This window comes from Oryx dammah, unplaced genomic scaffold (assembly GCF_014754425.2).
Source record: "Oryx dammah isolate SB20612 unplaced genomic scaffold, SCBI_Odam_1.1 HiC_scaffold_5, whole genome shotgun sequence".
Taxonomy (NCBI): domain Eukaryota; kingdom Metazoa; phylum Chordata; class Mammalia; order Artiodactyla; family Bovidae; genus Oryx; species Oryx dammah.
In genome coordinates this window covers 8,450,811-8,478,222 of record NW_024070189.1, presented here as the reverse complement: position 1 = coordinate 8,478,222, position 27,412 = coordinate 8,450,811, and the positions used below count along the sequence as shown (strand labels likewise).

Below are 27,412 nucleotides of genomic sequence, written 5' to 3'. Positions count from 1 at the left end.
GTACTTATGGTTCCTAGAGTAATTTAGTAATTTTTATTTATTGTATCTTGTGTCTGTATTGTTACATTCATCTAGAAATTTGTTTATACAGTCCTCTTCAAGTTCTTTGTAATGTCTGCAGGACCAGTAGAGATACTCCTTTTTGTTTCCTAATATTGTACAGTCTTTCTCCCTCCTTTTTTTCTTAATCACTTTTGCCATAGTTGATCACCTTTACTAGTCCTGTAAAAGAACTGTCTTTCAGATTTATTGGTTCATTAAAATTATATACTTGTTTTCAGTTTTATTAATTTTTATTGTTTAATTTATTCCTTCCACATCTACAGTTTTATTTTGCTCTAATTCTTAAAAACTGATGTCCCTAGGAGGATGCTTATTAAATCATGAATGTTCCGTCTGTCCTAAAACACACATTCTATATCATAAATTTCCCTTTATACACTGTTTTGACTGTATTCATAAATTGAGATTTATGCCATTTGGGGCATTTTCTAATTGTGATTTGCTTGATTATAGGTTATTTAGAAGTATACTAATTTCCAAAACTATACATTTTTAAGTTATATTTTTGTTATTTCTAACTTTATATCATTTTGGTAGAAACAGTCTCCTGATATTTGTGGTCTGTTTTTCTTTCTTTCCTGTGGTGTGTCACATTTCCCACCTGTAACTGTGGGTTTTTCTTGTCTCTGTAGTGTCTTAATCTTTGTTATGTGTTTTGATGCCATGCTATTAAGTGCATACAAATTAAGAGTTGGTATGTTCCAATGAATATTTTTTTGCCTCAGAATACTTTGAGATTAATATAGCTGCAAAAGTTTTTTCTTTTACTTGGTGTTTGTATAATACCCTTCGTATCTCTTTTAGTCTTTTCTGAAACTTATTTTTAGATGAATCTCTTAAAATCTGCATGTAGTTTTTTTTTAGTTTGTTATGAAAGTCTTTGTTTAGGGCAATTATTTACTCAAATTTATGTATGAATCTATTATCGTTTTAAGTGCTTTATATTTATACTGCCTGTTTTTATTTTTCTCTCCTTTCTTGCTTCATTGGAATTGGTACCTTTTATTTATTTATTTCCCTGGTAGTTTTAATATTGTGTTTGATTTTATTGTTTGTTTTGTCATTACCCCAGAGGTAACAGTAGGCTTTAATGACATCTACCAATTGAATGTTTACATCATGCTCTTACCCTCTTCCTGGACAAGGCAAGGACTCTAGAACTAGAGTGTTTTTCAAACTTATACTTGAATAAGAGTCATCTAAGGTCTTATTAAAAATGCAGACTACAGTTTATAACTTTTTTGAACCCCAAATGCAGAGTTTACCAAGAATTCTACCTCTGGAAATCCTGGACTTCACTTTTGTCCAAGCTTCAGTCGTTAGATTGACCCAAATGAACTAGTTTACCATAACAGAAAGTGGAATTCCACTTTACATTTTTTGTATTTATAGAAACTTATTTAGGGTTAAATTGCCAAGCAAAGTTTCAACAGTGAAAATTGAAACTGTTTTGTCATTAATGGCTTTTGTTGACTTGGAAGAAATCTCATCACAAAGGCATTTACATGGTGATTAAGAGCTCAGGTCTCTAGCCAGGTTACCTGATTTTTTATGCCACTGTTTACATACTGGTGGTTTGATCTTGGGAAAGGTGCTTTAATCTCTCTTAAGTACCTCATCTGGAAAAAGCAATGATAATCATAGGGTTATTACTTGTCAATATGTGTCAGATGGTTAAACCATATTTTCAAATACCAAGTGAGTCAGTAAAATATCACTATGTTAGAATCTATCTCTTTGTAAGATAGAGCATTTTTGTTAGATTTTCCGTGTGGATAATCTAATGTTAGCTAAGGCTTAGGATTTTTCTAACATGAAATTTTTAGTTTTTTATTTCCTCCTCTATATCTGGGGATTTAATTTGTAGTTTGAATTTAAACTCCAACTACTAGAAAATTTTGTATATTGTCCTTTTGGTCATTTGAGCATAACTAGATATAAAAATGTATACTCTATTCATTTATAGCTTACTCCATCTGGAAGCATTTCTCTTATCAAATCAATGCATTTAATTAAAAATCCTGTAAAGACCTGTGACACGGTATATTCCTTGATACAAAGTTTGACTTCTCAAATCAGACATCGAATGGAAGATCCCAAATCATCAGGTAAATATTTTGTTTTCCTTTGGTCAGAAAATAAAAATCACTATCCCATTGCTGTAAACATTTTAAAATAAGATGCACCAATCATAAAAAAGCTTTGATGCTATCAGTTCAGTTCAGTTCAGTCGCTCAGTCATGTCCGACTCTTTGCGACCCCATGGAGCAGCACGCCAAGCCTCCTTGTCCACTACCAACTCGCAGAGTTTCGCAAAACTCATGTCCATTGAGTCGGTGATGCCATCCAACCATCTCATCCTCTGTCATCCCCTTCTCCTCCTGCCCTCAATCTTTCCCAGCATCAGGGTCTTTTCGAATGAGACATTTCTTCACATCAGGTGGCCAAAGTATTGGAGTTTCAGGTTCACCATCAGTCCTTCCAATGAATATTCAGGACTGATTTCCTTTAAGATGGACTGGTTGGATCTCCTTGCATTCCAGTGGACTCTCAAGAGTCTTCTCCAACACCACAGTTCAAAAGCATCAACTCTTCAGTGCTCAGCTTTCTTAATAGTGCAACTCTCACATCCATACATGACCACTGGAAAAACCATAGCCTTGACTAGACGGACCTTTGATGGCAAAGAAATGTCTTTGCTTTTTAATATGCTGTCTAGGTTGGTCATAACTTTTCCTTCCAAGGAGTAAGCTTTCTTTTAATTTCATGGCTGCAGTCAACATCTGCAGTGATTTCAGTGATTTTGGAGCCCAAAAAATAAAGTCTGCCACTGTTTCCCCATCTGTTTGCCATGAAGTGATGGGACCAGATGCCATGATCTTCGTTTTCTGAATGTTGAGCTTTAAGCCACCTTTTTCACTCTCCTCCTTCACTTTCATCAAGAGGCTCTTTAGTTCTTCTTCACTTTCTGCCATAAGGGTGGTGACAACTGCATATCTGAGGTTATTGATATTTCTCCTGGCAATCTTGATTCCAGCTTGTGCTTCTTCCAGCCCAGTGTTTCTCATGATGTACTCTGCATAGAAGTTAAAGAAGCAGGGTGACAAGATACAGCCTTGACATACTCCTTTCCCAATTTGGAAGCAGTCAGTTGTTCTATGTCCAGTTCTAACTGTTGCTTCCTGACCTGCATACACATTTCTCAAGAGGCAGGTCAGGTATGGTATTCTCATCTCTTTCAGAATTTTCCACACTTTATTGCTATATCTAAGTAGTATTTGAGTTAATATATATCCAGCAAAAGAATAATAGCAAAGTTGTAGTTGCTTTTAACTATGGTAGCGTGAGAAATGTAATAAAACATTGTTAGTTGATGAATTATGTAGTATTACCATACAGTTGGGGCTTCCCTGGTGGCTCAGTAGTAAAGAATCTGCCTGCCAATGCAAGAGACAGGTTCAGTCCCTGGGTGGGGAAGATCCTCTGGAGAAGGAAATAGCAACCCACTTTAGTATTCTTGCCTAGGAAATCCCATGGATAGAGGAGCCTAATGGGCTATAGTCCATGGGGTCATAAGAGTTGGACATGACTGAGTGAGTAAACAACAAACAAAAAACCATACAGTTGAGCAGCAAACAGGCAGCATAATAAGGAGAAAGCAACAGGAAGGTGATCTGTGCTCTGGTGCTGAGAGTGGCTCAGTTAATAACATGGGAAACTGATGTATATGTGGAAAACATATGGAAACATATGGAAAAAGGTCTTTTATAAAAGCAGTTCCTAACCCATGTATTTATACCTTTATTCAAATCTACAAAATATATCGTTGCTAATAGTATATGCCTATGATGATATTTCCTAGCTTGTTAACAAGTTTAATATACTAAAATTGTTATGCTGTTTTAGATATTCAGCTTTATCATAGTGAGACCTTAGAGCTCATGCTCCGTAGATGGTCCAAGTTGGAGAAAGACTTTAAGACAAAAAATGGAAGATATGATATTAGCAAGATCCCTGACATATATGACTGTATAAAATATGATGTCCAACATAATGGTTCCTTGAAATTAGAAGACACAATGGAATTGTATAGGCTTTCAAAGGCATTAGCAGATATAGTTATCCCTCAGGTAAGTAATTTCTACATATCAATTTTATGGTACTGTTATATAGATACTTTTAAAATATCTATTCACTGTTAGGAGAGAGTTGGTTTCTGTGTCCCAATAAACCTATAACTTTAAAAGGGAAATTGAGTCGTTATGAATTTACAAAAACTTGTATTAAATCACTGTTTGATTTTTTAATAGTTTGTAATGACCTTTTAAAATTTAAGAATTGATACTCTTAATTAAAGAATAATTAAAAATAATTAAAGAACAAACAACTGAAAATATGGTGGGATAAATCACTTTAGTATTTATTGAGCGTTTCTTGTGCACATGCCAGTGGTGTGCTATGGGAATGAGTGCAGAGTGGGAGAAAAAGGTAGTTGTGTCTCTTTTGGAAGTTGTTTTTTTTTTTACTTTATGTGAAAGTATTTTGAAAAGAATATTTAGAGGTCAAGATGTAAATAGTTATTTGTATGGTGTGGTAGAGGGGTCTTTTCACTATAGGAGAGTAAAAATAAAGGTGTACTAAAATTCAGATGACTGAAATTGGTTAGACATAGATTCAGATTGATAATAACAAGTCAAGTGACAAAACAAGTTGAGATAGGAGGTGTGTTAGGAGAAAACAGTGACAGATGCCGTTTGGAGATTTTTTTTTTTTTTTTTTTCCCGTTTGGAGATCTTTTATCACCTTCATTACTCAGAGATTATTTGGATATTGTAAAAGGGAGATTGGAGTAAATCACACATTTCCAACTGTGAACCGAAGTTAAAAAACAGGAAAATGAAGTACAGTTGATTCTTGAACAATATGGGTTTGAACTATAGTGCATCCACCTACATGTGGATTTTTTCCAGTAGTAAATACAACAGTACTGCGCGATCCGCAGGTCCACGAATGGTTGCATCTGCTGTGGATGCAGAGCCACAAATAAGTTACACGTAAATTTTCAATGGCATGGAGGGTTGGCAGTCCTAACCTCCACGTTGTTCAGGAGTCACTGTACATAAAAAGCATAAGGAGTGTATATTTTTTAAAAAGCCTCACTTAAAGATACTCATATATATAGAAAACAATAGGGAGGCTCTTTAATAACTAAAACTGGAGCTACTATATGAGCCAGCAATCCCTTTCCCTGCCATGGATCCAGAAAAGATAAAAACTCTTTTTTTCAAAAAGATGCATGCACCCCAATGTTCATAGGAGTGCTGTTTATAATACCCAAGACATAGAAACAGCTGAAGTGCCCATAAGCATATGATTCATTTAGGACATGGTTTATACATGTATACTTGCATGTGGAATACTACTCAGCCATAAAAATAACATATTACTGTTTGCAGCAACATGGATGGACCTGGAGAACATTGTCCTAAGTGAATTAAGTCAGAAAGACAAATGTTATATCACTTGCATGTGGCATCTAAACAAAATACAAATGAATCAGTATTAGAAAGTGAAAGCAGACTCATATATATAGAAAACAAACTTACAGTTACCAAAAAGGAAGGAGAGAGGGGAAGGAATAAATAAAAAGTATGGAATATAAACTGCTATGCATAAAATAGATAAGTAACACAAATTAGCTGTATAGCAGAGGATACTATATTCAGTATCTTGTAATAACCTATAGTGGAAAATAATCTGAAAAAATATATATATCAAACTGAATCCCTTTGTTTCAATCACAGTTGAAACTAACATTGTACTGTAAATCTACTACAATTAAAACTGCAGTTTCCCTTTCCTAATATTCAAAGAATGTCCATGAAAAACTATAGAGACTTTGAAAAATTGGGAATTGAGACTTCACAACTAAATATGTGTGTACCTGTTAAAGTTTAGCTTATCCTTTCAGTATGAAAGAGCAACTTTTTTTCTTTTTGGTCAGTATATATAATGCAGATAATTATAAATATATTGTATAAGTCAGTGATTTGAAAATTCATTTCAAAAGAGGGTAAAAATACCTTATACTTGAAGAATATGACTTTGGGACTCATTTTAAGAAACACAGACTTAGAAAACAAGAATTGACTCTCTGACAGCATCTTTCATTTGTTAAATAAGTTTTATTCTGCAAAACAAATTTTATTTTACACAATAAAAAGTTGTTTTTTATAACATTTTAAAATTGATATCAAAATAAACACACTAAATTCTGCAGAACTCGGTTTTAGCTACATGATACATATAGAAGATTATAGAACTAACACTGATTTGATTATATCTCTTTCAGTAAAGTTACTAAATCAGCATCTATCTTTGTTATGAAATTCAAGAGAGAATTTATTCAGATTTTACTTACTGAAAAATTTGAGAAGAATGGTTCCTCTTAATTCTGATAAGCATGTAATTAGTTTGCACTGGAAGCATACATAAGACTGATTTTTTTTTATTGCATTGAATTGCTTTTACATTATTCCAGGCTCAGTGCATCTTAGTTGTACTTACTCTTAAAATGAAGATTATTTTAAAGTATACTTTTAACAGATAAGCTGTAAATATGTGACCCTCTAAAATATTTTTTGTAGCTGTATGCATTTGACAAGGTAGGCCTTCAGTATATCTTAATATCTCACCTACTTGGTGGCTAAATAGATACACTAATGATTTATTAGCATAATCATGTCTTGTACATGGCTTCTTTAATCTCAAGCCTTTTCTTTCTCAATTATGTGTATAAGAATTCTAGAATTGGGAATGGAAAGTTTGTTTCTAAGACTTGGGCTCAAAAGAAAAGTTACATATTAATGAGTTTTGGATGATAATTTTTCCTCCTTCCATGGTGTATGTGTTTTCGGTACATTACTTACATAGATGAAGAAAATTTTCACCCTGTCCTTGTAATTTAAATGTTTATAATGAATTTTTAAAGCTTTTTAATTAAAAGAAACACTATAAGATTAGAAATGGTTAAGAAAAATTTGAGATATTTACCTCCCAAACTATTTGGTTTGACATTACTTATTATGACAGAAACTTGGAATTTCCTCTTCTTTTTAATGGACATTTGAATTCAGTTACTTAAATTTTGTTACTAAAGTCTTCATAAATCTAAAATCATAGATAAGAGATAGACATTTTCAATCACTGAACAAATAACTAAAGTTGTAAACATTTAATTATAATGAAGCTGTAGTTTATAATGAAAAAAAATGAGAAATGTATATGTTTACTTGACAAAGATATTTCAAGCTTAGAGACTTGATGACTCAGTCAAATAATGTATTAGTTTGACTAACTTAGATTGAGAGAGTATCAGTATCTTTGTAAGAAAAATGTATATGTATTCTGCTATGCCTCAAAAAAAATCTGTTTTCACTCTTACATTGCCTTAATTGTTATAACTATGCTTTGCGGATTATGTAATTCTAATCACATTGTTGTTGCTCAGTTGCTAAGTCATGTCCAACTCTTTGCAACCCTATGGACTACAGCACACCAGGCTTACCTGTTCTTCACTACCTCCCAGAGTTTGCTCAAATTCATGTCCATTAAGTCACTGATGCTATCTAACCATCTCATCCTCTGCCACCTTCTTCTCCTTTTGCCTTCAGTCTTTCCCAGCATCAGGGTCTTTTCTTACATACGATAAACATGATTTACTACTTTTACTTACTTTAACAGTTAATAGTTATGATTATGGTATGTATTTTTGCTGTGATAGAATCAACTTTTCAGCCTCAGTCCTCTAAAAACCCTGGCAATCTAGTGGTTAGGACTCGGCACTTGCACTGCTGAGGGCTTGGGTTCAATCCCTGATTGGGGAACTAAGATCCTGAAAGCTGTGTGGCACAGCCAAAAAAAAGAAGTTACTGTAAAAATAGTCACAGTGGGATGTGACATCAAGCATCATGGCCGTGTAACATGCTCCCTTTGTCTATTCCCTTCAATCTACACCCGGTAAAATATATACAACTCAACAAAGGTGCCTCTGCGTAACACACCAGGGCTCCACAAAATTCTGTCCATCTTATACCTGGAAGTAGCTGGGCTAGAAAACAGAGGACGTGCCTGTGTTCCCAGAGCCCCGTGCCTAGTTGGCTGAGCCTTCAGCCTTGGAGGACACAGTAGCTTTAGGAGTGGTGGCACCCATGACTCCAGCGTCTCAGCTTCAGTGCCACATGGCCGCCAGGAACTGGGTGTTAGCGGTCGTGGAGCCTGCGGCCCCATCCTTCCGGCCACGGAGGTCCTCCCATTACGGAGGCGAGAGCTGCAGCTCTCACCAGCCCCGCAGTGGCAGTGCTCCTGAACACTAACAACCTTGGATATGACAGGGGTACCTGTGACCCTGGCTCCCTTCCCCCACCTCATTTGTCCCCTTGTAGTGGTGACGCCTGAGACCTAGGAGACTCTGGACACAGTGGAGGGGCTTCCTTTCCTGGCAGCCTAGGCAGAGATCCTGGCAGCACCCATAGAAACAAGGCACCAGTAACCTTGGAGGTAACAGCAGCGACAAGGACACAGGGGGACCACCCCTAGCAGATGCAGTGGAGTGTAGTTTTTCAAATACAACCAGTGGCGTAAGAAAAACCAAAAGCTTGTGCTATAGTGCCACCTACTGGAGAAGAGATCAGGATTGCCTGGAGAAATATCAATAACCTCAGATATGCAGATGACACCACCCTTATGGCAGCAAGTGAAGAAGAACTAAAGAGCCTCTTGATAAAGCTTCAAGGGGAGAGTGAAAAAGCTGGCTTAAAACTGAACATTCAGAAAACTAAGATCATGGCATCTGGTCCCATCACTTCATGCAGATAAAAGGAGAAACAATGGAAACAGTGACAGACTTTATTTTCTTGGGCTCCAAAAATCACTGTAGATAGCGACTGCAGCCATGAAATTAAAAGATGCTTGCTCCTTGGAAGAAAAGCTATGACAAACCTACACAGCATATTCAAAAGCAGACATTCCTCTGCCAACAAAGGTCTGTCTAGTCAAGGCTATGGTTTTTCCAGTAGTCATGTATGGATGTGAGAGTTGGACTGTGAAGAAAGCTGAGCGCCAAAAAATTGATGCTTTTGAACTGTGGTGTTGGAGAAGACTCTTGAGAGTCCCTTGGACTGCAGGGAGATCCAACCAGTGCGTCCTAAAGGAAATCAGTCCTGAATATTCATTGGAAGGACTGATGCTGAAGCTGAAGCTCCTATACTTTGGCCACCTGATGGGAAGAGCCGACTCATTAGAAAAAACCCTGATGCTGGGAAAGACTGAAGGTGGGAGGAGAAGGAGATGACAGAGGATGAGATGGTTGGATGGCATCACCGACTTGGACATGAGTTTGAGCAAGCCCCAGGAGATGGTGAAGGACAGGGAAATCTGGCATGCTGCAGTCCATAGGGTTGCAAAGAGTTGGACATGACTGAGTGACTGAGCAACAACTGAAGAAGAGAACAAAACTAACAAATGGGGCTGCTGCTACTAAGTCACTTCAGTCGTGTCTGACTCTGTGCGACCCCATAGACGGCAGCTCACCAGGCACCCCCGTCCCTGGGATTCTCCAGGCAAGAACACGAGTGGGTTGCCATTTCCTTTTTCAATGCATGAAAGTGAAAAGTGAAAGTAAAGTTGCTCAGTTGTGTCCAACCCTCAGCGACCCCATGGACTGCAGCCAACCAAGCTCCTCCGTCCATGGGATTTTCCAGGCAAGAGTACTGGAGTGGGGTGCCACTGCCTTCTCTGAACAAATGGGACTACATCAAACTAAAAAGCTTCTGTACATTAAATATTGAAAAATTACCAAATGAGAAAAGATGTTCACAAATCATATTCAATTTGAAGGTAATATTCAAAATATATGAAGAACTCCTACAATTCAACAAAAAACCCAAATAACCCAATTAAACAGTGAGCCGAAAAGCTAAGAATTGTTCCAGAGAAGACATACAGACTGCCAGGAGACTTGTGAAAAGGTGCTCATCATCACTAATTGTTAGGAAAATGCAAATCAAAACCAGAATGAGAGCTTATCTCAGGCCTGTTAGAATGGCTATTATCAAAAAGGCAAGAAGTAACAAGTACTGGAAAGGATATGGAGAAAAGGGAACTCTGGTACCCTGTTGGTGGGAATGTAAGTTGGTGCAGCCACTGTGGAAGACAGTTCGGAGGTTCCTCAGAAACTTAAGAATAGTACTAGTGTATGATCTAGCTATTCCACTTCTGGGTATTTATCTAAAACATATGAAGAGAGTAATTTGAATAGATATATACAACCCTGTGTTCATTGTGGCATTATTTACAATAGCCAAAACATGGAAATTGCCCATTGATGAATGAATGGATGAAGGAGGGTATATAATACAGTGGAATACTACCCAGCCATAAAAAAGATACGTATCATCTTGCCATTTGTGGTAGCATGGATGGACCTTGAAAATACTGCATTAAATAAGTCCTTCAGATAAAAATTGATACTGTATGATTTCACATAAATGTGAAATATTAAAACTTTTTAAATAAGTGAGCAAACCTAGCAAAAGAAACACATATTTATAGAGAAAAGAGTAATAATTACTGAAAGGGAAAGGAGGTGAATTGAATAAAGGGGGTCATTTGTATGGTAATGGGTGGAAGCTAAGCTTTTGGTGTTGAGCATACTATAGTTTAATCAGAAGCTGTATGCGTGAAACATGTTATAAACCAACATTACCTCAATAGATTACATAGTAAAAATAGCATCAATGGTATGGTGGAAGATAAGGATATTTAAAGATTATAGTAATATTTGATATAGTTGAGTTATCCTTTGGAAATGTTTAAAATACTTTAGCATTTGCAAAGTTTTTAGAATTTATAATATTTTATATGTATTTTTATATGTACATTTTAATAAATATAATTAAATTTAAAATAAAAGATTATACTTAGTATTAATATTCTCTTAATTAAGATGGTGACTGAACTGAACTGAGCAACTGAACTAAACTGAACAGAATTGAGATGGCACACATTTGTTGGAGTTGGAAGATCATTTCTTTGGTTATTTGTAGATAATGAAACACAGAGAGTTCTTTATAATAGTATTTGCAATATAAATTGCTGCTGCTACTAAGTCGCTTCAATCGTGTCTGACTCTGTGCGACCCCATAGACGGCAGCCCATGAGGCTCCCCCGTCCCTGGGATTCTCCAGGCAAGAACACTGGAGTGGGTTGCCATTGCCTTCTCCAATGCATGAAAGTGAAAAGTGAAAGTGAAGTCGCTCAGTCGTGTCCTACTCTTAGCGACCCCATGGACTGCGGCCCACCAGGCTCCTCCATCCTTGGGATTTTCCAGGCAAGAGTGCTGGAGTGGGGTGCCATTGCCTTCTCTGATAAATTGCAGTGATACTTATTAAATGTATCACATAATAAACTTTCAAATATCTTCAGCTGTATTTTAGTCAGTTCTTTTTATGGCATAAATATTATAAGAGAACTTGAGCATCTAACAGTTAATTATTTGGTCCTAACTGGTTGTGGCAACTTGCTTTTCAGCTCCACAAGATACGTCACTGTTTTGAAGGGAAAGAAGTCTTTACTATGAAAATTATATCTTTGTTGTAAAATTAGAAAATATATGGCCCAAAAAAATCAATATGGCATTACCAATCAGACAAAAACATTTCATAGTTGCAGAAAATTCTGAAATGCCTTTTCCCTTAAATTCATGGACATTTTTTTTTTGTAAATTCATATATAACAAATATGTTCTTCACAAAAATGGAACCAGGAAAGCATACTGTTTTACAACCTGATGTTTTTTTTCTTGGCCTCAAGTTTTTTCTAAATCAGTAAAGCTAAATATACTTCATTATTCCTAATAGCTGATGAAATAATACTATTTAACCAATTTCTCACATTTGGAAATGTGGATTCCTTTAATTTCTTTCACTTCCTTATATATATGTCTTTATGTGTAGTCAAGACGACTTCTTTAGCTCAAGATCTCTTTTACCAGCTTTCTTCCAGGCTCTCAGTGTATGAGAGTGACTATTTACTTGTACCTTGCCCAATAATGACACAAAAGTATCCTTTGATGATTTTAAATTTCAGCATTATCCTTTTGTTTACACATACATATGCAGTTACGTACACATTTCATATTTTTCATGCCCAGTTTCTTTATGTTGGTGAGATTACCGAACCAACCAAGCTTTTGTGTTTAAAGATAAATGACCCAAGAAGTTCCATTTTTATACATCCTCCATATGTAATCAATCAACCTTTTTTTTTTATTAGGCAGTTTTAAGATTTGTTGTCCATATTGATTTTTTGCCATCTGGGAAGTACCTGATGTAACCTTCAAATGCAGGTGTCCCAGAAAAATCTTGGGGAGAGAATGTATGCCTTTTTCTTCCCTGCTTATGTCTACTCTTGCTTCTTTCTCTGTCCCTGCTTCCCTCTGCCTTCACCCCATTTCTGCCTTCTTCCTCTCAAACCTTCTCTTCCTATTTATACACTCATCACAGATTTTTTTCTTCAGTTCAGTGGCTCAGTCGTGTCTGACTCTTTACGACCCCATGGACTGCAGCATGCCAGGCCTCCCTGTCCATCACCAGCTCCTGGAGTTACTCAAACTCAACGTCCATTGAGTCAGTGATGCCATCCAACTATCTCATCTTCTGTCGTCCCCTTCAATCTTTCCCAGCATCAGGGTCTTTTCCAATGAGTCGGTTTTTCGCATCAGGTGGCCCAAAGTATTAGAGCTTCAACATCAGTCCTTCCAATGAATATTCAGGATTTCCTTCAGGATGGACCAATTGGACCTCCTTGCTGTCCAAGGGACTCTCAAGGGTCTTCTCCAACACCACAGCTCAAAAGCATCAATTCTTCGGCGCTCAGCTTTCTTTATGGTCCGGTTACCATTTATGAAAACAAAGACATGAGCAGTGGAAGACAGACCATAGAATTAAAGATCCCACCTCCAGGTGGAACCCTCATCTGTCCCCCAGCTGACCGCACAGTGTCCCCCTACCTCCTCTCCAGAGCATCATTCCTTCGTATCTGCTGCCAGAGCCACAGTTCCATTCACTCCAAGGACCAACTTTCCAAAATTCCACACCTGGAGTGACCTCTAGTCTCCCAGCATCCACCTTATGTCTCCAAATTGTGTAGGACTGCAATCTTTTGATCAGTTTCTGAGAAAACGCAATGAAGCATTTCACTCTTAATTTAAAGCCACTAATAAAATATGTAGTTGGTCAGTCCAACAGTTTCTTACCTGCCACCAGTACCAGTGTTTATTGTCATTACCTGGGCTTCAACAAGTCGTATCCTAGCCAGTGTTCAGTCTTACTCCCCCAAATTCATGAAATAATTTTCTCCAGGATTTTGGTGAAGGGTGGGCTGTGTCTAATTTTGCTAATGCATCTCCCAGATTTCAGAGAACTACTAGCTTTGCCATGAGTCAAAGCTTAAAGATCTAGTTCTGTTGTTCAGTTTCTCAAACCAAAGCTCATTGGAAAAATAATGTATAGTGTTACTTGTTTTATTATAGCAATTTCCTAATTAAAGCAGTTAATTAATGCAAAAAATTATTTTTTCATGTCAGGTCATTTTCTCATCTGTCCCTGAGAACTATAATTTTTATTACTATTATAATTACTGTTATCTTAACACTTGATTATAATTTCTCATAAATTTAATTAACTTATAATGGCAATATAGGTCATTAAATTTGATAATTTCATGGCATTTTTGGCTCACCACTCATTAAAACTTTGTATTGGCCAAAGACAAATAATTTGTTAACCTTTTTAATCATTGGCATTCAAATAGACAAAAATTTCATGGTTTCAATTTGTATGTTTATTGACTATTTGTTCTATGCTTTACTAGTTGTGCACTTAATCCATCTTTCTTTTAGGGTTGTTTCTACATTTAAAACTTTATTGAGTTGAATACTTATCATAACGGTTGCATTCATCATTCATCCTCTCCTCTTTAGAAATTACTTGTTTTTTCAGTTCCACCAAAAAATATTCTTCTAATTACACTTAATAGTGTGGGGACTAACATACTTGAAGTTATAGAAATGTAAATTAGTAATTGTGTAATGTTCAAAAAAGGCTTAATAAAAATATTTGTCACCCACTAAAATTCTTAAATTTAGTAATACCTTTGTTGGAGTTCTTGATTACTATACCCTTTTTCTAATAGTGTGTATTTTCTGCTCAGGAATATGGTATAACTAAAGCTGAGAAACTGGAGATCGCCAAAGGCTACTGTACTCCTCTAGTGAGAAAAATCCGCTCAGATCTTCAAAGGACACAAGATGATGACACTGTAAATAAACTCCATCCTGTGTAAGAGACTGTGCTGGTATTTAAGTCTATAGGCATCTGTTTTTGCATACTTGAAATCTAAATTTTTGTTGTTCCTATGACTAAGGCAGGAGTGTATCACTTGGTACACTGTGGAAATACAGATTACCTAGATGTTCCTAATAGTGAACTTTTCAACCAGTATTCTTTTTGGCTCCAAACTGGAGGAAAAAACTGAGGGACGCAGGGAAAGGGGATGTGTGTTACCATTCACATGCGATCATCAGTGATCATCCTCATTCAGCAGCATTAACATCTGTGAGTTCCTTTAGTGCTGTGATCTCTTTCAGTGTTAATAAAGGTGCTTAAATGACCTTCTTACAGTGAACTTGACTAATATTAACTCTTCTTTGACTAATCTCAGTGGTCTCAGTTAGTTTCAGTTATCTTCATGTTAGAGAAACGTCTACTAAGAACACCTCAGTTGTGATGGAAAGAGTGATAGATTCACTTACTATGTTCTTTTACTTCTAGAAAGATTAAATTCCATTTTACAAAATAATTTCAGTACTTAATAAGTCTTAACCGTGTGGTTATGTTTTAACACTGTCTGCTCCTGACTTTTAGGTATTCCAGAGGTGTTCTTTCACCTGAACGTCATGTCCGTACCAGATTATATTTCACCAGTGAAAGTCATGTACATTCTTTACTGTCTATTCTTCGCTATGGTGCCTTATGCGATGTAAGTAGAATAAGTTACATCAGTCTGCTTAACAAGTATGTGTTACTGAATCTGTAATCAAATCACTGACATCATTTTTTATTGTACAGTTTTTAATAATTCATTATCTGCCATCATTTGTCAAGAGTCTACTGTTTACCAAGCATTGTGCTAGATGTTGGAGATAATGACATGATTTCTTCCTTCTGGAGAAAATCCCTTTAAGCCAACAATAATACAAAATATTGTAAGTGATCTACAAGCTGATGACAGTAAGATGAAGAGAATCTGATGAGTTCGCAATATTTAGTGATTAGAATCGACAGGATTTGGTGTTTGGACATTGTGACTCTTTTACTGTAACATAATAATCAACACCAAACCTCACTGGCTTAAAACAAGTGCAGGCATTTTTTTTTCTTTGTTATGGTTTAAATGCTTGACTTGGGTCATTTAGGCAGTTTTGCATTGTGTCTCTAATGAGATAGCAGTCAGACAGTGGCTGGAGCTCAAATCACCTCACAGCTTTCTTCTCATATCTCACATCTTGATGTGCTGACTGTCAAGTCGGGGCTCGGCTGGGGTTATGGACCAGAATACCTACCATGGCCTCTTCGTGTGACCTCAGAATACAGTGTATTCCTCAGAAGATAACAGCTGAGTTCCAGAAAGTGCACTAAGAGAAAAAAAGAGCAAGCATAAAGTATTTTTATGATCTAACTTACGAGGTTACGTCCTTTCACTTTTACTGAGCATTTTTGGTGGAAGTGGTCACAGAGGTCCATCCAGGTTCAAGGGAGGGAAGATAGACCCATAGTACTAGATGAGTGGACTATCACTTGTCACTCACTATAAGATGAGTCCTTGGGATTGGATATATTTTGGTGGCCATATTTGAAAAACACAGTCTGTCACGGTATGTTACCATACAATCCATATTTCTCCCACGTGCAGAATTCACTTAATCTCCTCTACAGTATTCCTCCAGGCTTATCTATTATAGTGTAAACTTGACCTCCAGGATCTTATTACCTAAATTGTTCAGATATGGGTGGGACTCCTTGGGTAGAACCCTTTGAGTGCCCAGGAGAATTCAGTCTCATTTCAGAGACCTATGAAATGAAGATACCAGTTTTCTGTCTGTCATACATTTGACATACAGTATTGAGAAGCATAGGATAACTGCTGTAGGCAACCTTTTCAAAAAGAGGGGAAAACAGAAGGTACACCATGGTCACTGGTCCATGGCAGTGTTGAAGTGTGCCTAGGTACTTAATGCCCATTCCTTCATCAGGGCTCTGTCATGCTACTAGGAGTTGTTTTTAATGGTTCATGCTTTATGTTTTTGATTCTTGATGGCTTCATCTAGGTCACCCTTCCTTCTCCTTAAAAAGTAGCTCATGCTTGCAGCTAAGTAGTTTTTTAACCTGCTTCCTACCCAAAGAAGTTTAGAGATCCAGAGGTCTGTTTACTTTTAGTTCAAGATGGTGTAATTTAAAAAAAACAAAAAGGAATACATAAACTACTCTATTAATTCACACACACAGATCTCTTAAGAATAAGTCAATTTATACATTGGACTCCCTCTTTGGCTGCTGAGAGAGTACTCAGCAGTCTTTATTGTTTAATAGGGAGTATCTGAGAGACATGCTCATATGATCCTGAGAAAGTCATTGTGTCTTTGAAAAATCTGTGAGCCTTAAGTCTTTCTGAAGTCTTAGCAAGTGTTTTTACCATCATACCCATGTTTCCATGACAGATTCTTGTGTTTCCATTCTTCCTAAAAGCCACCTTTTAATTATAGCACTGTTCACTCTGGAGAGGCTGGAAATAAACAGTTTTATTTCTGATTCCTGCAAGTCTTGGCTCCTTTTTAATTAACCATTTCCTACAGCTTATCTCTCTCTCCTCAATGTTTATCAGAGGCAATGGGAAGAATCTTGATGGTGTTTTCAGAATTTTTTCTGGGAATCTTGGTAGCTAGCTCATTGAATTACACTGTCTACAGGCTATAGTATTTCTATATTTTATGCCACTATGTAGCAAGCATTTTTTATCCTATAGTTTCCAATAAGGTTTTTTTAACCCTCCTATGATCCCTCACCAACAGTCTCCTCAGTGTCCTTTAGGCTTTCATTAACACTCTTTTTGAGGCATCTTAACTTTCCTTAACACTCTCCTTGAGGCCCTTCCTGTGCTTACAGGTATGGAAAGTAAGAAAGGAGAGTCAAGGAAGGTTCTCGTATTACCAACATAGGATCATTTACAAAATTATCCATCATTCACTGAGAAGAGTAACATTTGCAGAAATATCAGGTATTAGAAGGAAAGCAGTGAGTTTAGTTTGAGGCGCTAGTTCTCAAGAGAACTCAATCTCATTTCAAAGACCTATGAAATGAAGACACGAATTATCTGTCTGTCATAGGTTCAACATACAATAGTGAGATAAACAAGTGAAGATAAATCAAGTGGAGATGACCAGTAGCATGTTGATATGTAAGACTAGAGGTATGGGCTGAAGGCACAAGAGTTGGGAAGCCAGCACATTAATGATGTCTGAGGCAGTAGCTATAGATAAGATTCCCTGGAAGTCTGTATTTAAAAAAGTGAGGAAAAGGACATTTTAGAGATTAGCAGTGGAAGTGCTAACCAAGCAGATTTAGAAATTATAATACCCCTTTCTTAGTACACTCAAACCACATATTATCTAGAATATACTGTCACTTCTATTATATATCAAAAATATCTTTTCAGCCATCACTAAGGTACCAAAAAATAAGAATTTAAAAAATTATATATATATAGGTATATACATTTATGCACATCTATAAAAAAGTAATCCTTAAAATGAATTCAACTTTGTATTCTTTTGTACTTATTAAAATAAACGGTAGTGAAATGTATATGAAGATTTGGCATATGTCTCTTGATTCTTAATCTCTCTTATCATTGGGCCTTGATGAATAATTATTAACAGAGTTACCCTAAGGCAGTGTAAGTGTTCTGTTCCCACCAAATTTTCTAATTCATCTGTTCTTTCTGCCTTGTTTTTATTTCTTTTTTAATTCCTTAATGGAATAGCAAAGTGGCATCCCTTGATTACATATACAGATTATGTATGCTTAATCGCTCAGTCATGTCCAACTCTTTGTGACCCATGGGCCATAGCCTGCCAGGCTCCTCTCTGCCCATGGGATTTTCTAGGCCAGAATACTGGAGCGGGTTGTCATTTCCTACTCCAGGGCACCTTCCCAACCCAGGGATCAAACCCACGTCTCTTGCCTCTCCTGCATTGGCAGATGGATTGTTTACCACAGAGCCGCCTGGGAAACCCATGTGGATTAGTGGAGCTTTAATAAAAGAAATAGAAAAAAATGACTCTCAATTAGCAAAGGCAAGAGCTTATATATCCATTAATAACGATGGAATTGTTTTTGGTAGGGAGAGATACATTTCTTACGTGGTCACCCTTTAACCTTGCACTTAGTTATAAGATAGAAAGAACAAAGGATATGGGAATGGATAGGAAGCCTATGGTTGGAGAATAAAAGTGAATGATGGATAAAATTGTAGCAGATAAGATTGGAGAACCATTCCAGGATTGGGAAGCCCTTGAAATGTTTTAAGCAAGGAATTGAATGGCTTTGGTTGCTGTGTAGGCATTAGATAGGTAGAAGTAGATTGAGGAAACCAGTTAGGAGGCTGTCTCACAGTGATCTAAAGAAGGTGGTAGCTGTAGTATATATTGCATTCAGCTACATTTCTAAAACAAAAGCTGAACAACTCCACTGTCAAAAATCTGGGCTTCTGGGGTTTAAAAAAATTAAAGTGAAAATTAAGCTCTATACCAAAATGATGTCCTATTTTCTGATTTTAAAACTTTAAAAAATTTATTTGAAACAATTAATTATCCCAGCTCATATTATCCTAATAAGAGCCTATAGCTAATATAATTAAAACCTTGTATGGTCTCTTCCCAGTTGAGATTTTTCAATGTAAACTTGGTAGAATCTGTCTCTCCATAGTAGATTTTTTTTTAAGATTTATTGAGGAAATAAAATTATAAGTAAGATTTCAAGGAATATATTTAATGATCCTTAATTCTTTAAAAAAGATTTTTATGAATTCTTACATATTAATTGTGTTTAGGAAGATGCTACAAAATATTTTGTTTTATCTTTTCATTATAGCAGACCTAGCAAAGTGTGTATCTGTACCACTGAATTAGATATTACATGGTGTTCTTATTAATAATACCATATCACAGAATCTAATAGATATTTTCAATCTTGAAAATTTTCAGTATTTAACTTAAGCCCATCACTTACAATAATTTACATCTAGTGGTATTCAGTAATGCTATGCTAATTTGTTTTTCCTATAAATTTTGAAAGAAAATGTACATACATCTTTGCATATATCCCCTCCTCAAACATAGAGAGACACACACAAACACACAGATGCAGTTTTTACTGTGGAGTGTTGCTTAAGTTGGGAGCAACTGCTCTAGAGCATTTAAATGTATTAATAGCCATTTGTTGCAATGAAACTTAATTATACATGTAATTACACAAATGACAGAATATTGCTCTAACTTTACTTTCCAAAAACTTGGAATGCTTCCTCAGAGATAGATGATGTCCAAATTTTAAAAGGACATACGTGTTGAATTTTTAAAAAATCAGCATGTGGTCTTGACTTTTGGCTTTTGCATGTCAAATTTTATTTTTTCTTAAAACACATTCTGTGTTAAAGCCGAAACTCTTATATACTCTCAGTGTGTATACAAAACCCTTACTTACAAAAAAATTGTTGGATGCTTTTATATATTTGTAATGTTTATGACATGAGATGAAGGACATTATCTCTGATGTACATAAAGTCTCAGTAGGCCTTGTTGATTATTGACTGTACAGTTTGAACTTTGAGTAGTTTTGCCTTTTGAGATAGAATTTTCTACTTTGAATGCTTCTAATACATGTTCTGTAAGGTCTCTTTCAGTTTTGATGCTCTTTAATTACATGTTTAAAGACCATTGATTCTCTAAATGATGGTGGAGTGATTCTTGGAATGAAGGAGATGGTTTTAAAAATCTGCCTGTACTTTCTCCTGCTAATTGTTTTAAAATATCTACAGTTTAAAAAACTACAGTGGAATGAGAGATATTTAATTATAGTCGTTACTTTCGTGGGATAGTGTTCTGTTTATGAAGCATGACACTGTATTAGTTACATTGGAACTTAAGGTTAACAACTGCCCCTTAACCTCAAAATTCAATTAATAGGTATCATATCTCAAGATAGTCTTTATTTTTACTGTCTATGAGTTACTAAAAAAAAAGTACCACTAGAGTTTCTAATACTACTGGTAAGAGAATTAAAATTATTTAAGCTTCAGTGATTTGTTAAATTAGTGGGGTTGTTTTGAAAGATTGTGTGTGGGAGTATTTCATTTGTGTGATGTCAGTCAAGATTAAACGAACTGTCATAATGAAAATAAAGTGATTTTCAAGTAATATGAGAAAATGCTTACTATATACCTTTGCTCAGGAATCAAAGGATGAACAGTGGAAACGAGCTATGGATTATTTAAATGTTGTCAATGAACTCAACTACATGACTCAGATTGTTATCATGCTGTATGAGGATCCTAACAAGGTAACAGAGTTCTTGATTTGCATATGTTGTTCAGTTGCCAAGTCGTGTCCAACTTTTTGAAACGCCGTGAACTGCAGAACACCAGGCTTCCCTGTCCTTCACTATCTCCCTAAGTTTGCTCAAACTTGTGTCCATTGAGTCGGTGATGCCACCCAACCATCTCATCCTCTGTTGTCCCCTTCTCCTCCTGCCTTCAATCTTTCCCAGCATCAGGGTCTTTTCCAATGAGTCAGTGCTTCGCGTCAGGTGGCCAAAATATTGGGGCTTCAGCAGCAGTCCTTCCCGTGATTGTTCAGAGTTGATTTCCTTTACGATTAACTGGTTTGATCTCCTTTCTGTCCAAGGGACTCTCAAGAGTCCTCTCCAGCACCACAGTTCAAAAGTGTCAGTTATTTCATGCTCAGCCTTATTTATGGTCCAGCTCTCACATCCATACATGACTACTGGAAAAACCATAGCTTTGAGTATATAGACTTTGTCAGCAATGTGGTCTTTCCGCTTTTTAATACACTGTCTAGGTTTGTCATAGCTATTCTTCCAAGGAGCGTCTTTTTAATTTCGTGGCTGCAGTCACTGTATGCATTGATTTTGGAGCACAAGAAAATGAAATGACACTGTTTCCACTTTTTCCCCATCCATTTGCCATGAAGTGATAGGACTGAATGTCATGATCTTCGTTTTTTGAATGTTGAGTTTTAAGACAGCTTTTTTACTCTCCTCTTTTACCTTCACCGAGAGGTTCTTTAGTTCCTCTTCTGTTTCTCCCATCTGCATATCTGAGGTTGTTGATATTTTTTCTGGCAATCTTGATTCCAGCTTGTGATTCATCCAGCCCAGCATTTCATATGATGTACTCTTCATGTAAGTTAAATAAGCAGGGTGACAATATACAGCCTTGATGTACCCATTTCCCAATTTGTTGTTCCATGTCCGATTCTGACTGTTGCTTCTTGACCTGCATACAGGTTTCTGAGGAGGCAGGTAATGTGGTCTGGTATTCTCATCTCTTTAAGAATATTCCGCAGTTTGTTGTGATCCACACAATCAAAGGCTTTAGCATAGTCAATGAAGCAGCATTAGATGTTTTTTTAAATTCCTTTGCCTTTTCTATGATTCAGTGTATGTTGGCAGTTTGATCTCTTTGGCCTTTTCTAAATCCTGCTTGTACATCTGCAAGTTCTCGGTTTACATACTGCTGAAGCCTAGCTTGAAGGATTTTGAGCACTATCTTTCTTGCATGTGAAATTAGTGCAGTTGTGTGAGCATTCTTTGGCATTGTCTTTCTTTGGGATTAGAATGAAACCTGACCTTTTCCAGCTGTGTGTGGCCACTGCTGAGTTTTCCAAATTTGCTGGCATGAGTGCAACACTTGAACAGCGTCATCTTTTAGGATTTGAGATAGCTCAGATGGAATTCCGTCACCTCCACTAGCTTTGTTCATAGTGATTCTTCCTAAGGTCCTCTTGACTTCACACTCTGGGATGTCTGACTCTAGGTGAGAGACCATACCATTGTGGTTATCTGGGACATTAAGAGCTTTTTTGTACAATTCTGTTTATTCTTGCATGTGTTACCAGAGGTAAATCAATAATTTGAAGTTTCTCATTTTGAAGACGTTCTATACTATTTTTTTAGGATCTTTCCTCTGAGGAACGCTTTCATGTTGAGTTACATTTTAGTCCAGGAGCCAAAGGATGTGAAGAAGACAAAAATTTACCCTCTGGCTACGGATATAGACCAGCTTCAAGGGAGGTAACGAAGATGAAATTCTCATTGCATAGTTACTACAGTCCTAAATTTAAGTGTGACTTCTTTAAGAATTTTCTGTTACATACTGTAATTCTTATCTCAACTACTAAATAGCATGGTTTAAACTTCTTGAGGTATTGGTTTGGATGGATACACATTTTTAAGCATATTAGCATTTTATATTTTATCCTTTCTCTAGATTTTTGTGGGGGTTTAAGATCATTATTTAGAATGGATAACTATAGTTTCTGTTTCTGCCTATTGTTTTACTTGAGGACAGTCCATGCTTTACTAAACACTTGGAGTTAATTACCGCATTTTAATTCTTATAACCTTAAAAGGTAAATATGTATTCAGCTTTAAACTTTTTTTTTACTTAGCTATGATACATATTGGTAAACATTCCTAAATCATAAGCTTGTAGTTTAATGATATATCACAAAATAAACACAGTTGTGAAACAACTAGCCAGGTCATAGAACAATATCATTTGAGAAGAAATAATTGTGTCCCTCAATATCATAACCGCCCTGCTTTCTTCCCAGAGATAACTACTATCTTGACTTCTGGCACATAGATTAATTTTGTCTACTTTTGGACTTTATATAAAGTGAACTCACAAAATATGTGCTTTTTTAGGGATGGGAAGTAGATTTGGCTTCTTTCATTATGTGTTTGAAATTCATCTGTTCTTCATTTCTGTTGCCATGTAGTATTACATTAAATAAATATGGTGCAGTTTGTTAATCCATTTCACTGTGATGATCATTTGGTTTGTTTGCAGTTTGAAGATGGATGCTTTTATGAACATTGTTTTTCAGGCCTTTTTCTTAGCATATGTATGCATTTCTTTTGGATATAAATGTATAAGGTTGCTGGGTTATAGGGTCTGCATACGTTCAGTTTTTAAAAATAAAGTCAAATAACTTTCCAAAGATACTGCCATGTCTTTATCAGCACTTGGTATGATTAGTGTTTTTAATGAGTTGTTTGGGGGATTGTGGCTTAAATTTACATTATCCTCACAACCAGTAAGGATTAGTACTTTTTCTTATATTCATTGGCCACTTGAGTGTGTTTTTTGTGAAGTGCTACTGGCTAGGACCAGTAGAGTGCTGAGTAGAAGTATTGATAGCAAGCATCCTTGTTCATTCCCAGAGTAAAGCAGAAAGTAATGTTTGGGGATTTTTACTGAAATTAGATAACCTCTGCAGATCATGTTGAGAGATATAACACTTCTAGTTTTCTCTGGACGTAACACTTCTTCAGAATTGAATCTTCTAGTCTTAGGACTTGGTATATGTATATCTCTGAATTTAGTTGGCTGTTCTTTATATCTTTTTGATAAAATTAAGATTGTTTTAACATCTTTTATTTGTCAGTTTAATTCCTAAATTCTTTTTTAATATTCCCATAAATGACTCATTTAAATTTTATTTTGTTTGCTATTTTCAATTGAATTTTAACTCAATTTTTGTATAAAGATTTTATAACTAGCAGCCTTACTGTATGCTGTTTATTCATTCTGATAATTTATCCAGTCACTTTAATTTTCTATGTACATGATCATATCTCTGAATGATGACAGTTGTCCAGTAAAATGTTGAGTAGATTTCGTGATGATGGGCATTCTTCTCTTTCAGTGATTTATCATTAACCATGATGGTTTTTTCTAGTTATTTAGATATCCCTTACCTGGGTTGAAGAAGTTTATTTTTTATACCCCTTAGTTTAATGAAGGTTTTTACATACTTTGGCTTCTTTTAGCCAGCGTGTGTTTGTGAGGTTCACTGATGTAATTGGTTTTTAGTTTGCCCATTCTTACTGCTTTAAAATATGTGTTTCACTGTATGACCATGCCCCAATTTATCCATTCTATTTAGATGAATATTTAATATAACCTTTTTAAACTTAACCTGTTTTCTGTACTATACTGTGAGACTCTTATATTTTGGGGACAGTATCTTATTCATCTGAGTCTTGACCCATGGTAGTACTCAGTAAATATTCAGTGAGTCATCAAATGGTTGTTATTTAAGTGTGCAGTCATCACATTTGTTGGAAATATTTGGAATAGAATTTGAATTTTCTATAACCAGATATTGTTTCAGTTTGTGCTTGAGTTGATGACATTACTCGTAACAAAACTGACCTCTGTTTTTTTTTTTTAACTGTCATTTATAAATATTGCTTCTTTATTTTGGCATTGGGTGAAATTTTATTAAGCATTTTGTTTTATGTGGCTTTTTAATTGTTATTTTATTATTTCATTTATCCAGAGAGTATATGTATTTCTTGAAGTTAGGAACTCTGTCATCTGTCTTACAATACCCAGAATAATACTAGATTTTCATAAGAATTCATTTATTAGTCCATTTGAATAAATATATTTGTATATATGTACTTCAAGTGACCATACCAATGGGTGGTTTAATTTGTTCATCTAAAAAGAGTGATTTGTTTTATCTGATTTTTATTATGTTATATTCTTTCCGCATAGAATGAAGGCAGGAGAGCTTTTAAAATTGATAGTGATGATGAACCACATACTTCTAAAAAAGATGAGGTTGATCGAGCTGTGATATTGTTTAAGCCTATGGTATCAGAGCCAATTCATATACACAGGAAGTCTCCACTTCCAAGATCTAGGAAGATGGCTACAAATGAAGTAAGTACATTTGTCAGAGCATGTTTTTTTAATGAAGTAAACTAACTATATTTTAATAAAACAGAAAAGAAAATACAGCTTTAATTATTAAGCTTGGGAACCTACCAGATTTTTAATTGTCAACTTTATCAATTTTTCAAATAATTTTTTTAAAATGTATAGGCAGAAAATACAAAGATCACTTTTAGAATTTTGAGCTTTATAGATTTCATAACAAAGTTGAATATAAGTAGTAAAATAAGGCCTTCCTACAAACTGATCCATTTTTTTCCTTGTCACTTTAGGTTAGTCTAATAAAGAACTTTTAAAAAAATCTGATATGATGGATCAGGAATAATTTTTGGTTAAAAGTAGTGAGGAATTGCCAGAGACACTTCAGCAGCAGCTGATTCCAGTGACACTGTACGTTAAGATGTGACATTCCAAATTGTTAATCTGATTGTAAAAGTCAGAATAGGAATTTGAAAATTTGATGCTGTAGTTGAAAACTTTACCTGTGTATTTAGATCTATAATTAAATAACTTAGGCTAATTGTTATGCTCACTAACAAAGTAACATTTAAATAGCTACTAAAATAACATTGAAAAGGAAAGTTGAGCAGTTGGAATGAAGTTTGTTAAGTAAATCTTTAACATCTGTATACATTTTTATTCTTTAAATACCTTCATTTTGGGTTATTTATATTTTCTGTAGGATGATTCAGCACTGATCTGAAATCAGTGCGTATGTTTTCTAAATTCTCAAGTAAATGTATAAAGATAGGAAGCACCATCAACTTTTAAGCTAAAATATTTTTTGATGATCAAATACGCCAAATCTTAAGTTAGGTATACTATCTAGCAGCTGGTAAATAAGAACATATACACCAAAAAAAAAGAATTATGCTCATTTCTCTCGCCCCAAATTATATATGTGTTTTTGATTCTCAGTTCAACAATTATGCATAGGAAAAGCATCATCTAAATAAAATAGATTGTTGTAGTTTTATAATGGAAAGTGCATACTAGTTAGGGTTTCCCGTGAATGGGATATTTTAAGTTAATTATAAAAGAGGATGATTAACAATTGTAGGATTTGGAGTTATTTATTCTGTTATAGCTTAATTTAAGAATGAGAAACCTGGGGTTAATTTTAGAAAATTGGGAAATGACATTTATTAATATAACCTAAAATATAACTTGTGTGAGGGCAGTGATTTTGATGATTTTGAACAAAGCAATCTGTAATTTATCACATTGTTTAGAATTTCACCATTAAACTTTTTTCTGCACTCCAAAAAAATTCTGTAACATTGTTACAGTAAATGTATTCCTTGACTACATTTTCCAACAGAACTGTATTTGTAAAATCTTCAACAAAATCACTGCCCTTTGTTAACTCTTAAAACACAAAACACGTTGCTAAACCTTTTTCTCATAAATATTTAAATAGTTGCTTTCAAGAGATTATTTCTATGCCATGCTAAACTTTTACTTCCATAAGGGAAATTATTCAAGTAAAACCTTGAAGACATTTTCAGCGTCCATCATCTCCATGGATATCAGAAGTTTGTACTTCCCAAAGACACACAGAGAAAAAGACTATTCTCTTCATTTTGTGCAAGTAGATTTTACTGTGTCCTCACTGTCTGAAATCTGAACATGCAAACATGTAAAAGAGAATGTTTGCTGCATGTTTTGTCTACTGAACTCTACAAATAATCTTTGGAAGGAGTAAATAAATAGATAACATATAAGTGTAGACAAGTGCAGTTTGAATTGTCCATCTGATGATCTCTAATTTTTTTTGTCTGGCGAACAAATTTTCCTTTATACATCATATACACTGAAGTCTCTAACACTTTGAAGGATTCTTTAGTGCTTTGGGTTGAAAAGTTTACCCAGTATAGCATAAAACCTCTTGAATATCTAAAATTAAGCAGAATATGTTCAAATTTTTAACTTTGCCAAGATAAAAAATTGTTAAAAGCTTTCCAGTTCTAAGAGAGAAGGGACAACTATTAAGCAGTATAAATATTTTGCATTTTAAGATAAGAAAGTAATTCTCATAATTGTTATTACTCACAATTAGATTTATAAGTGAGTCCTATCAATTTCTCAAATATTAAAATATTTGGCTCCCAAATTACTGTTTAATAGTTTTTTTTTAAAAATTGATAAGCACAAACTGTATTTTTTTTTCTTTCTGATCATTTGG

General features: G+C 35.3%; 1 protein-coding gene across 18 annotated transcripts in view; it reads left to right on the top strand.

Annotated features, from left to right (window-relative positions):
• Positions 1-27,412, top strand: part of PPIP5K2 (diphosphoinositol pentakisphosphate kinase 2) — a 79,158-nt gene that overhangs the window by 34,781 nt on the left and 16,965 nt on the right. For all 18 annotated transcript variants that reach the window (XR_005721003.1, XR_005721002.1, XM_040239713.1 and 15 more), the window contains 7 exons: positions 2,030-2,171; positions 3,970-4,193; positions 14,335-14,462; positions 15,048-15,162; positions 20,691-20,798; positions 22,434-22,550; positions 25,048-25,215. Coding sequence is in view for 16 of the 18 variants with exons in the window: in XM_040239713.1 (XP_040095647.1) it covers positions 2,030-2,171; positions 3,970-4,193; positions 14,335-14,462; positions 15,048-15,162; positions 20,691-20,798; positions 22,434-22,550; positions 25,048-25,215 (1,002 nt within the window). In the remaining 2 variants the exon portion in view is untranslated. The remainder of the gene's footprint in view (positions 1-2,029; positions 2,172-3,969; positions 4,194-14,334; positions 14,463-15,047; positions 15,163-20,690; positions 20,799-22,433; positions 22,551-25,047; positions 25,216-27,412) is intronic.